The 11,039-nt window shown below is 69.9% G+C and overlaps 1 protein-coding gene and 1 long non-coding RNA gene across 3 annotated transcripts; one reads left to right on the top strand and one right to left on the bottom strand.

The window, feature by feature from the left end:
- Window positions 1–400: 400 nt before the first annotated feature.
- Window positions 401–10,504, bottom strand: DCTN2 (dynactin subunit 2). Of its 2 annotated transcripts, none has more exons than XM_051776480.1 (13): window positions 10,310–10,504; window positions 8,391–8,487; window positions 8,067–8,128; window positions 7,238–7,336; window positions 5,890–6,050; window positions 4,959–5,106; window positions 4,637–4,702; window positions 3,706–3,744; window positions 3,515–3,592; window positions 2,369–2,440; window positions 951–1,053; window positions 775–866; window positions 401–698 (listed from the first exon to the last, which is right to left on the bottom strand). In XM_051776480.1, exons 3-13 carry the CDS (start codon window positions 8,067–8,069, stop codon window positions 612–614), a joined length of 948 nt encoding a protein of 315 aa, XP_051632440.1. In that variant the 5' UTR covers window positions 8,070–8,128; window positions 8,391–8,487; window positions 10,310–10,504; the 3' UTR covers window positions 401–611. The 2 variants fall into 2 exon arrangements, with proteins under 2 accessions (XP_051632440.1, XP_051632439.1); XM_051776479.1 differs by lacking the exon at window positions 10,310–10,504 and adding an exon at window positions 8,748–9,336 and having other exon boundaries at window positions 8,391–8,503.
- Window positions 7,383–7,784, top strand: LOC127465953 (uncharacterized). Its single transcript, XR_007902493.1, has 3 exons — window positions 7,383–7,443; window positions 7,513–7,629; window positions 7,697–7,784. It is a non-coding gene; the product is annotated as an uncharacterized LOC127465953 (long non-coding RNA).
- Window positions 10,505–11,039: the final 535 nt, after the last annotated feature.

Genomic DNA, 11,039 nt, shown 5'->3' with positions numbered 1-11,039 from the left:
GTGTGGGACTGGGGGAGACTGGGAAAGACTGGGGGGCACTGGAGAGAGCTGGTGGGACTGGGAGGCACTGGGGGGGCACTGGGGAGGGCTGGTGGGACTGGGAGGCACTGGGGGGCACTGGTGTGACTGAGGGGACTGGGTGACACGGGGGGGCAGGGGGTGGCCCGGGAGGGGGGTGAGGGGTGCCCAGCGGGTTTGGGGGTCCCTGGGGGACAGGAGTGGGGACACACCTGGGCTGTCCCCCCTCTCTGGGGGTCCCACTGCCCCCCATCCCCTCCGCCCCGGGGGGGCCCTGGCTCCAGAAGGTTCTCCCTGTGCCCCACCCAGTCCCAGCATTCCCCCTCCCTCAGTCTGGGGGTCCCACTGCTGCCCCCCCAGCCCAGAGACCCCCACACAGACCCAGAGCTGAGTTGTTTATTGGGGTGCACTGGGGGGCACAGAGACCCCCTGCCCAGGGTATGGGGGTCACAAAGACCCCCCCCATGCTGGGGGGGCACAGGCGGGTATTTACAAGCAGCCACTGGGACCTGCAGGGCAGGGGGGGTCCCAAGGCCAGGGGGGTGGCAGGGGGGGGGTCTCGGGGGGGTCCCGGGGGCGTCCCCAGGGCTCTGTCACTTCTGGAGCCGCTTGATGCGGGCGTCGATGTCGGCGAAGTTGTCCTCCACGATGGCCAGGTTGTCCTTCATCGTCTTCTGCACCTGGGGGGGCACGGGGGTCACGGGGGGGCCATGGGGGGGGAACAGGGCTGGGGGGGGGGGCTCGGGGGGGTCCCACCTCTGCCAGCAGCGCCGCATTGTCCTTGAGGGCCCCCGCGATGTCCTGCTGGGTCGTGTCCAGCTGCACCAGCACCTGCCCGAACTGGGCGGCTGTGGGGGACACACACCTGAGTGTGGGGGGGACACACAGGGACGGGACCCCCCCGGCGTCCCCAGAGCCCCCCCGGGGCTCACCCTGCTCGTGCAGGTCCCGCAGGGTCACCAGGCGCTGGACCACGTCGGGCAGGGCCGAGGCCACCGAGTCCCAGCGCTGCAGCGTCTCGAAGAGCTGCTGGATCTGGGGGGCAGCACACACCGGGGGGGTCAGTATGGCCCAGGGGGGTCAGCACACACTGGGGGGGTCAGCACACACCGGGGGGGTCAGTATGGCCCGGGGGGGTCAGCACACACTGGGGGGGTCAGTACACACCGGGGGGGTCAGCACACACTGGGGGGGTCAGTATGGCCCGGGGGGGTCAGCACACACCGGGGGGGTCAGTATGGCCCGGGGGGGTCAGCACACACTGAGGGGGCAGCACACACCGGGGGGGTCAGCACACACTGAGGGGGCAGCACACACCGGGGGGGTCAGCACACACTGAGGGGGCAGCACACACTGGGGGGGTCAGCACGGCCCGGGGGGGTCAGCACACACTGGGGGGGTCAGCACGGCCCGGGGGGGTCAGCACACACTGGGGGGGTCAGTATGGCCTGGGGGGGTCAGCACGGCCCGGGGGGGTCAGCACACACCGGGGGGGTCAGCACACACTGGGGGGGTCAGCACACACTGGGGGGGTCAGTATGGCCCGGGGGGGTCAGCACACACTGGGGGGGTCAGCACACACTGGGGGGGTCAGTATGGCCCGGGGGGGTCAGCACACACTGGGGGGGTCAGCACACACTGGGGGGGTCAGTATGGCCCGGGGGGGTCAGCACGGCCCAGGGGGGTCAGCACAGGCTGGGGGGGTCAGCACACACCGGGGGGGTCAGCACACACTGGGGGGGTCAGTATGGCCCGGGGGGGTCAGCACAGCCCGGGGGGGTCAGTATGGCCCGGGGGGCTCAGTACACACTGGGGGGGTCAGCACACACTGGGGGGGTCAGTATGGCCCGGGGGGGGTCAGCACGGCCCAGGGGGGTCAGCACACACTGGGGGGGTCAGTATGGCCTGGGGGGGTCAGCACGGCCTGGGGGGGTCAGCACACACTGGGGGGGTCAGCACGGCCCGGGGGGGTCAGCACAGGCTGGGGGGGTCAGCACAGGCTGGGGGGGGTCAGCACAGACTGGGGGGGGTCAGTATGGCCCTGAGGGGGTCAGCGCAGCTCTGGGGTGGTCAGTATAGCATGGGGGGTCAGCACACACTGGGGGGGTCAGTATGGCCCTGAGGGGGTCAGCACAGCTCTGGGGGGGTCAGTACAGCCCTGGGGGGTCAGTACGGTCCGAGGGGGTCAGTACGGCCTGGGGGAGGTCAGCACAGCTCTGGGGGGGTCAGCACAGCCCTGGGGGGGTCAGTTCAGCCTGGGGGGAGTCAGCACGACTCTGGGGGGGTCAGCACAGCCCTGGGGAGGCTCCTCAGCCCCCCCCCGTGGCCCCTGGGCCCCCCCAGCCCGTACCTTGCTCTGGGTGTCGGCGTCCTGCACCGTCGCCTTGTGCTTGGCGATCTCGTTCACCTTCCCCAGCACACTCTGCAGGGGACACCCCAAATCCAGCAGTGCCCCCAAACCCAGCAGTGCCCCCCAAATCCATCAGTGTCCCCAAACCCAGCAGTGCCCCCCCAAACCCAGCAGTGCCCCCCAAATCCAGCAGTGCCCCCTCAAACCCAGCAGTGCCCCCTCAAATCCATCAGTGTGTCCCCAAACCCAGCAGTGCCCCCAAACCCAGCAGTGCTCCTCAAATCCAGCAGTGCCCCCAAACCCAGCAGTGCCCCCCAAATCCAGCAGTGCCCCCTCAAATCCAGCAGTGCTCCTCAAATCCAGCAGTGCCCCCAAACCCAGCAGTGCCCCCCAAACCCAGCAGTGCCCCCCAAATCCAGCAGTGCCCCCTCAAATCCAGCAGCGTCCCCAAATCCATCAGTGTCCCCAAACCCAGCAGTGCCCCCAAATCCAGCAGTGCGCCCCAGTCCAGCAGTGCCCCTCAAATCCAGCAGTGTCCCCAAACCCAGCAGTGTCCCCCATATCTACCAGTGTGCCCCCCAAATCCAGAAGTGTGCCCCCAAATCCAGCAGTGCCTCCCAAATCCAGCAGTGCCCCCTCAAATCCAGCAGTGCCCCCCAAATCCAGCAGTGCCCCCCAAATCCAGCAGTCCCCCAGTCCAGCAGTGCCCCCCAAATCCAGCAGTGCCCCTCAAACCCAGCAGTGTCCCCTCAATTTTAGCAGTGCCCCCCAAATCCAAAAGTGCCCCCTCCATCCAGCTGTGGCCCCACAATTCAGCAGTGCCCCCCCAAAATCCACCAGTACTCCCCCAAATCCAGCAGTGCCCCCCAACTTTAGCACTGTCCCCCAATCCATCAGTGTCCCCTAAAACCACCAGTGCCCCCCAACCCATCAGTGCCCCCCCAAATCCACCAGCGCCCCCCCAGTCCATCAGTGCCCCCCAATCCATCAGTGTCCCCCCAATCCACCAGTGCCCCCCCAAATCCATCAGTGCCACCCCAAATCCAGCAGTGCCCCCCCAGTCCATCAGTGTCCCCCAATCCATCAGTGCCCCCCAGTCCCCCAGTGCCCCCCCCAGTGCCCCCCCAGCCCCCTGTGCCCCCTGACCTGCAGCCTGGCCTCCACCTGGTCCAGCATGGCCACGTCCAGCACGTTCACCTTGGCCTGCAGCAACTGCACCGTGTCCTGGGGGGGCACAGGTGATGGGGGGCACAGGTGAGGGGGGCACAGATGATGGGGGGCACAGCAGCCCCCCAAAATCCTCAGGGAGGGGAGAGGGAAGGGGTGTCCTGACTCACCATGAGGCTGGAGCCCTTCAGCCCCACCAGCAGCGGGTTCTGTGGGGGGAAATGGCACCAGTGGGGGGCATTGGGGGGGCAGAAAGAGGGAGCAGGTGGGGGGCAGGCAAATGTGGGGCAGGAGGGGGGCAGGGGGCAGGAGGGAGGATATGGGGGGGTAGGAAGGGGGCAGATTGAGGGGAGGGCAGGATGAGGGGGCAGGAGGGGGCAAGAGAGGTCAAGAGGCAGGATGAGGGGGCAGGAGGGGTCGGGGGGGCAGGAGGGGTTGGGGGGGCAGGCTGAGGGGGCAGGAGGGGTCGGGGGGGCAGAAGGGAGGCAGGAGGGGTCAGGGGGCAGGATGAGGGGGCAGGAGGGGTCGGGGGGCAGGCTGGGGGGGCAGGAGGGGTTAAGATGGCAGGAGGGGTTAGGGTGGCAGGAGGGGTTGGGGGGGCAGGAGGGGTTAAGGTGGCAGGAGAGGTTGGGGGGCAGGCTGGGGGGACAGGAGGGGTTGGGGGGCAGGAGGGGTTAGGGTGGCAGGAGGGGTTAGGGTGGCAGGAGGGGTTGGGGGGCAGGCTGAGGGGGCAGGAGGGGTTGGGGGGGCAGGCTGAGGGGGCAGGAGGGGTTAGAGTGGCAGGAGGGGTTGGGGGGCAGGCTGAGGGGGCAGGAGGGGTTGGGGGGCAGGAGGGGTTAGGGTGGCAGGAGGGGTTGGGGGGCAGGCTGGGGGGGCAGGAGGGGTTGGGGGGCAGGCTGAGGGGGCAGGAGGGGTTGGGGGGCAGGAGGGGTTGGGGGGCAGGCTGGGGGGGCAGGAGGGGTTGGGGGGCAGGAGGGGTTGGGGGGCAGGCTGAGGGGGCAGGAGGGGTTAGGGGGGCAGGAGGGGTTGGGGGGCAGGCTGGGGGGGCAGGAGGGGTTGGGGGGCAGGCTGGGGGGGCAGCCCCCTCACCTGGGCACTCACCTGGCTGTCGGGCTCACACCTCATGGCCACCTCCAGCTGTGCCAGGCGCTTCTCCAGCTCCGACACCTGGGGCAGGACCCCCACGGGGGTTTGGGGGTGAGGTGGCAGGACCCCCCCGGGTGGGTCAGGTACAGGTGTGGTGCCCCCCCATCAGGACCCCCCCGGGTGGGTCAGGTACAGGTGTGGTGACCCCCCACAAAACCCCCCTGGGTGGGTTGGGTACATGTGTGGTGCCCCCCATCACCCCCTCAGGACCCCCCAGGTGGGTCAGGTCCAGGTGCAGTCCCCCCCATGGCAGAATGCCCCCTGTGGTGCCCCCCACCTTGGCAGACTGGGTGAACTGGTCCTGCTCTGGTCTCCAGTACAGCTCAAAGGTGACGGTGTCGCCCGTGGCCGGGGGGGCCCGGGGGGGGCCCTTCCCGGGGGTGGCTTTGCTGCATTTGGCCACTTCCAGCTGCTGCAGGAGCCGCCTGGGGACAGCAGGGACAGGAAGGGACAAGGACAGGGACAGGAACAGGGACAGGGACAGGGAGGGACAGGGACAGGGGGCACAGGGACAAGGTGGGGACAGGGACAAGGTGGGCAGGGTCCCTGTGCCAGCCCCTGTGGGGACACTGCCACCCCCCGGGGACATTGTCACACCCCTGGGGACACTGCCACCCCCCGGGGACATTGTCACACCCCTGGGGACACTGCCACACCCGCGGGGACACTGCCACACCTCCCTGGGGACACTGCCACACCCCCGGGGACACTGCCACACCTCCGTGGGGACACTTCCACACCCCTGGGGACACTGCCACACCTCCGTGGGGACACTTCCACACCCCTGGGGACACTGCCACACCCGCGGGGACACTGTCACACCCCTGGGGACACTGCCACACCCCCGGGGACACTGCCACACCCTCCTGGGGACACTGCCACACCTCCGTGGGGACACTGCCACACCCCAGGGACACTGCCACACCCCCCGGGGACACTGCCACACCTCTGTGGGGACACTGCCACCCCCCCTGGGGGACACTGCCACACCTCCGTGGGGACACTGCCACACCTCCGTGGGGGCACTGCCACACCCCCCAGGGACATTGTCACACCCCAGGGACACTGCCACACCCCTGTGGACACTGCCACCCCCCCAGGGACACTGCCACACCCCAGGGACACTGCCACACCTCCGTGGGGACACTGCCACACGCCAGGGACACTGCCACACCCCAGGGACACTGCCACCCCCCGGCCCCACTCACTTGGCCAGGGCGCCCTCGGGGTCGGCGAAGTCGATGGCAGCCCCGGGGCCCAGCACCCGCTCCAGGTGGGAGCTGAGCAGCTGCTGCTTCAGCCCCTCCACCTGCCGGGCCAGCGCGGCGGGAGTGAGCTCCTCCTCGGCCCCGGCCTCCTTCACCGCGCTCTGCGGGACAGGGGGGCGGATCGAACCGGGACACAGCCGGGACAGAGCCGGGACAGAGCCGGGACAGCCTCGGCACTGCCCCCGGGACAGCCTCGGCACTGCCCCCGGGACAGCCTCGGCACTGCCCCCGCCTCCTGCACCCGCGCTCTGCGGGACAGGGGATCGGATCGAACCGGGACAGAGCCGGGACAGAGCCGGGACACAGCCCGGCACAGCCTCGGCACTGCCCCCGCCTCCTTCACCCCCCCGCCTCCTTCACCGCGCTCTGCGGGACAGGGGGGGATCACACCAGGACAGCCCCTCACCGGGACACACCCCAGGACAGCCGTGACAGCCCTGGGACAGCCCTGGGACAGCTCCAACACAGTCCTGGGACAGACCCAGGACAGACTCAGGACAGCCCCCCAGACAGCCCCCGGGACAGCCTCCAGACAGACCCTAGGACAGACCCGGCACAGTCCCCGGGACAGCCCCTGGCCAGACCCCAGATAAGACCCTGGACAGACCCGGCACAGCCCTCGGGACACCCCCAGCACAACCCCGGGACAGCCCCTGGCACAGCCCCTGGGGCAGGAGTGACCCCAGCACACCCCCCTGACAGGTGTGACCCCGGGACACCCCCCTGACAGGTGTGACCCCGGGACACCCCCTAGACACCCCCAGGACACTCCTGGAGTAGGTGTGACCCCAGACAGCCCTCTGACAGCCTCCAGGACAGGTGTGTCCTCACCTGCACACACAGGGGCTGTGTCACTCCAGACACCCCCCTGGGGCAGGTGGGAGCTCACCTGCACACACAGGGGCTGGGGGTGCTCACCTGGGGCAGGTGGGAGCTCACCCACACACACAGGGGCTGTAGGAGCTCACCTGGGGCAGGTGGGAGCTCACCAGGGGCAGGTGGGAGCTCACCTGTACACACAGGGGCTGTAGGAGCTCACCTGGGGCAGGTGGGAGCTCACCTGTACACACAGGGGCTGTAGGAGCTCACCTGGGGCAGGTGGGAGCTCACCCACACACACAGGGGCTGTGGGAGCTCACCTGCACACACAGGGGCAGGTGGGAGCTCACCCACACACAGGGGCTGTGGGAGCTCACCTGGGGCAGGTGGGAGCTCACCAGGGGCAGGTGGGAGCTCACCTGCACACACAGGGGCTGTGGGAGCTCACCTGGGGCAGGTGGGAGCTCACCTGGATCTGCTCCACGTCCCGCAGCAGCTCCTGCACCTCGTGCTGCAGCCGCTGGAATCGCTGCTGCGGCGTCTCCTTGGCCCCCAGACCCTCGCCCAGCTGCGGGGAAAGGGGGGCGGGGGGCTCAGGGGGGCCCTGGGCACTCAGGAGGGGTCAGGGGGGCTCACAGGGGCTCAGGGGGCTCACGGTGGGTTAGGGGGTCTCAGGTGGGTTCACAGTGGGCTCAGGTGGGCTCACAGGGGTCAGGGGGCTCACAGTGGGTTAGGGGGTCTCAGGTGGGTTCACAGGGGGCTCAGGTGGGCTCACAGGGGTCAGGGGGCTCACAGTGGGTTGGGGAGTCTCAGGTGGGCTCACATGGGTCAGGGGGCTCACAGTGGGTTAGGAGGTCTCAGGTGGGATAGGGGGTCTCAGGTGGGCTCACAGGGGTCAGGGGGCTCACGGTGGGTTAGGAGGTCTCAGGTGGGATAGGAGGTCTCAGGTGGGCTCACAGGGGCTCGGGGGTTCACAGTGCATTAGGGGATCTCAGGTGGGCTCACAGGGGCTCAGGGGGCTCACGGTGGGTTAGGAGGTCTCAAGTGGGTTCACAGGGGGCTCATGGTGGGTTAGGGAGTCTCAGGTGGGCTCACAGGGGGCTCACGGTGGGTTAGGGAGTCTCAGGTGGGCTCACAGGGGCTCAGGGGGCCCACGGTGGGTTGGGGGTCTCAGGTGGGCTCACAGGGGCTCAGGGGGCTCACGGTGGGTTAGGGGGTCCCAGGTGGGCTCACAGGAGGTCAGGGGGCTCACAGGGTCTCACAGGTTCATTGGGGGGGCGGGTGTGCCCCCCACTCACCATCTCATACTCCCCAGCCTCGTATCCCGTCGTCCTCGTCCGGCCGATGCGGTCGGAGAAATCTGGGGAGGCAGAGCCGGGGGTGACCCCCACCCTGGGGGGGCTGAGCCGGGGGTGACCCCCACCCTGGGGGGGCTGAGCCCTCCGGGGGTCCCCGTGGTGGTGCCCCCCCCAGGGGTAACCCCCCCCCGCCCTCGGTGCTCGCGGTGGAACTTCTCGTAGCCGAGTTGGGGTTGGTGATGAGGGGCAGCCCCCCGGGGGTCTCCCAGCCCTCCTGACCTGCCCTGGGGGTCCCTCCTGGCCCCCCGAGCCCCCCCCGCTCACCCACGCCCTCGGTGCCCAGGCGTTTGTCGCGGAACTTCTCGTAGGCGGCGTTGGGGTTGATGATCAGGTGCTCCACACTCGTGCTGCTCAGCTCCTCCTGCACACAGAGCAACCTCAGGGCACGGGGACACCGAGGGGACAGGGCACAGAGCAACCTCAGGGGACAGGGACAGGGCACAGAGCAACCTCAGGGGACAGGGACAGGGAGGGACAGGGCACAGAGCAACCTCAGGGGACAGGGACAGGGCACAGAGCAACCTCAGGGGACAGGGAGGGACAGGGCACACACCAACCTCAGGGGACAGGGAGGGGACAGGGCACAGAGCTGTCACTGCTCCCCAGGGCACACAGAGCAACCTCAGGGCACGGGGACAGGGAGGGACAGGGCACAGAGCAACCTCAGGGGACAGGGACAGGGAGGGACAGGGCACAGACCAACCTCAGGGGACAGGGGACATGTGGGTCCCCAGAGCTGTCACTGCTCCCCAGGGCACACAGACCAACCTCAGGGCACAGGGATGGGGGGGGGACAGGGCATAGAGCCACCTCAGGGGACAGGGACAGGGGGGGACAGGGCACGGAGCCACCTCAGGGGGGCACAGGGGACATGGGGGTGCCCAGGGCACAGAGCCACCTCAGAGGACAGGGGACACAGGGGTGCCCAGAGCTGTCACCGCTCCCCAGGGCACACAGAGCCACCTCAGGGGACAAGGACATGGGGGGGGGACAGGGCACAGAGCCACCTCAGGGGGGGACACGGGACATGGGGGTCCCCAGAGCTGTCACCGCTCCCCAGGGCACACAGAGCCACCTCAGGGGGGGGACAGGGGACACGAGGGTGCCCAGAGCTGCCACCCCCCTGCACCCCACATGGGCAGGGATGGGGGCGGGGGTCCCATCCTGGCCAGGACAGGGTGCAGCCCCCCAGGACAGTGCCAAAGGCAGCCACATGGCACAACCCCAGGGCCTGGCCCGGGGACACGGGACCCCGGCCCGGCCCGGCTGCAGGGACCCCTCCATGGCCCAGCCTGGGGACACGGGACCCCCAGCCTGTGTCAGTCCAGAGGGCTGGGACCCCCCGAGGGTCCCGTGTGGGGACATCAGAGCCCTGGCCGGGCTCAGCGTGGGGACACTGGAGCCCTGGCCTGGCCTGGCCTGGCAGACAGGAGCCCTTGGAAGGCCCCACATGGGGACATGAGACCCCTGTCCCAGCCTGGGGTGGGGACATCAGACCCCTGTCCCAACCCCGTGTGGGGGCATCAGACCCCTGTCCCAACCCTGTGTGGGGGCATCAGACCCCTGTCCAAACCCTGTGTGGGGGCATCAGACCCCCAGCCAGGCCCGGCCCAGCTCAGTGATCCCCGAGGTCTGAGAGCCCCTCGGGCTCTGGAACCTTCCAGCACCCCCAGCTGGGACCAGGACCCCCAACTGCCCCCCCAGGCACAGTGTGACCCCCCGGGGGGGCTCTGGAACCTTCCAGCACCCCCAGCTGGGACCAGGACCCCCCACTGCCCCCCAGGCACAGCGTGACCCCCGGGGGGGCTGTGGGGTCGCAGCAGTGCAGCCCCCCAGAGCAGGCGCTGGGCAGGGTGGGCACAGCTGGCGAGTGCAGCCCCCCCTTGTCCCCGCTGGGGGGTCCCTGGCCCAGCAGGGCCCCGGGGGGCACCAGGAAGCCCCTCCCCCTCAGTGCTGCCCCTCTGCAGCCCCCGGGGGTCTCAGGGAGCCCTGGGGAGTTGGGGGGAGAGCGGCAGGAGCGGCGCTGGCGGCGTTAGGGGGGCTGCGGGGGGGCTGCGGGGGGTGACAGTGGCTGGGGACAGTGAGAGGGGACGGGGACAGCGGCCCGGGGTGGGGACAGCGGTGGCAGTGACAGCGGTGGTGGCAGTGACAGCGGTGGCAGTGGCCGAGGGCCGGGCGCTTACCAGCTCCTGGCGTTTCCCAGAGGTGAGAAAGGCAGAGCAAGGTTAGAGAGGGGAGAGAGAGACAAAATCCGTGTTAGAAGGTGGGGCTGTGCCCCCTGTCCCCCGAGGGCTGGGCACCCCCGGGGGCTGAGGACCCCCCTGAGGGCACGCCCGGGGGCTGGGGACCCTCACAGGCAACCCCGAGGCCTGGGGACCCCCACGGGCATCCCTGAGGGCTGGGGACCTCCATGGGCACCCCTAAGGGCTGGGGACCCCCATGGGCAACCCTGGGGGCTGGGGACCTCCATGGGCACCCCTAAGGGCTGGGGACCCCCATGGGCATCCCTGGGGGCTGGGGATCCCTGAGGACACCCCTGGGGGCTGGGGACCCCCATGGGCATCCCTGGGGGCTGGGGACCCCCGTAAGATGGGGACAGGACAGGGGGCAGCAGGACGGACCCCGGGGCAGCCGGGGCTGGGGGCAGTGGGGCTGTGCCCCCCCGGGGCGTGCGCTGGGTGGGAGCAGGATGTGCCCAGAGCCTCGGGGTTCACCTGCCCCCCAAAGCACCCCCAGCACCCAGGGGGATCTCCAGGGGCCATCCGGGGGGCCTGGGAAGGGCGGGAGCTGCCCCAGCCCAGCAGTGCCCGGGGGGGGCTCAGCCCCCCGAGCTGGGGTGGGCAGCACAGGCAGCAGGCAGAGGGTGCAGAGGGCGAGGCAGAGCGGGGGGCAAAGGGGGGGCACCCCGGGGAC

Source organism: Manacus candei, unplaced genomic scaffold, assembly GCF_025592945.1.
Source record: "Manacus candei isolate 608988 ecotype Guabito, Panama unplaced genomic scaffold, ASM2559294v1 h1tg000541l, whole genome shotgun sequence".
NCBI lineage: Eukaryota > Metazoa > Chordata > Aves > Passeriformes > Pipridae > Manacus > Manacus candei.
Note: the sequence above shows the minus strand (reverse complement) of the source record. Positions and strands in the feature narration are given on the sequence as shown.

Bases quoted from the DNA above. Each gene is read 5' to 3' on its own strand.
- DCTN2 (XM_051776480.1), bottom strand. The intron at 5,107-5,889 runs GTGAGTGGGGCC...TGCTGTCCCCAG, and splicing joins CCCGAGGGCGCCCTGGCCAA to GCGGCTCCTGCAGCAGCTGG. The intron at 2,441-3,514 runs GTCAGGGGGCAC...TGTCCCCTGCAG, and splicing joins AGGTGGAGGCCAGGCTGCAG to AGTGTGCTGGGGAAGGTGAA.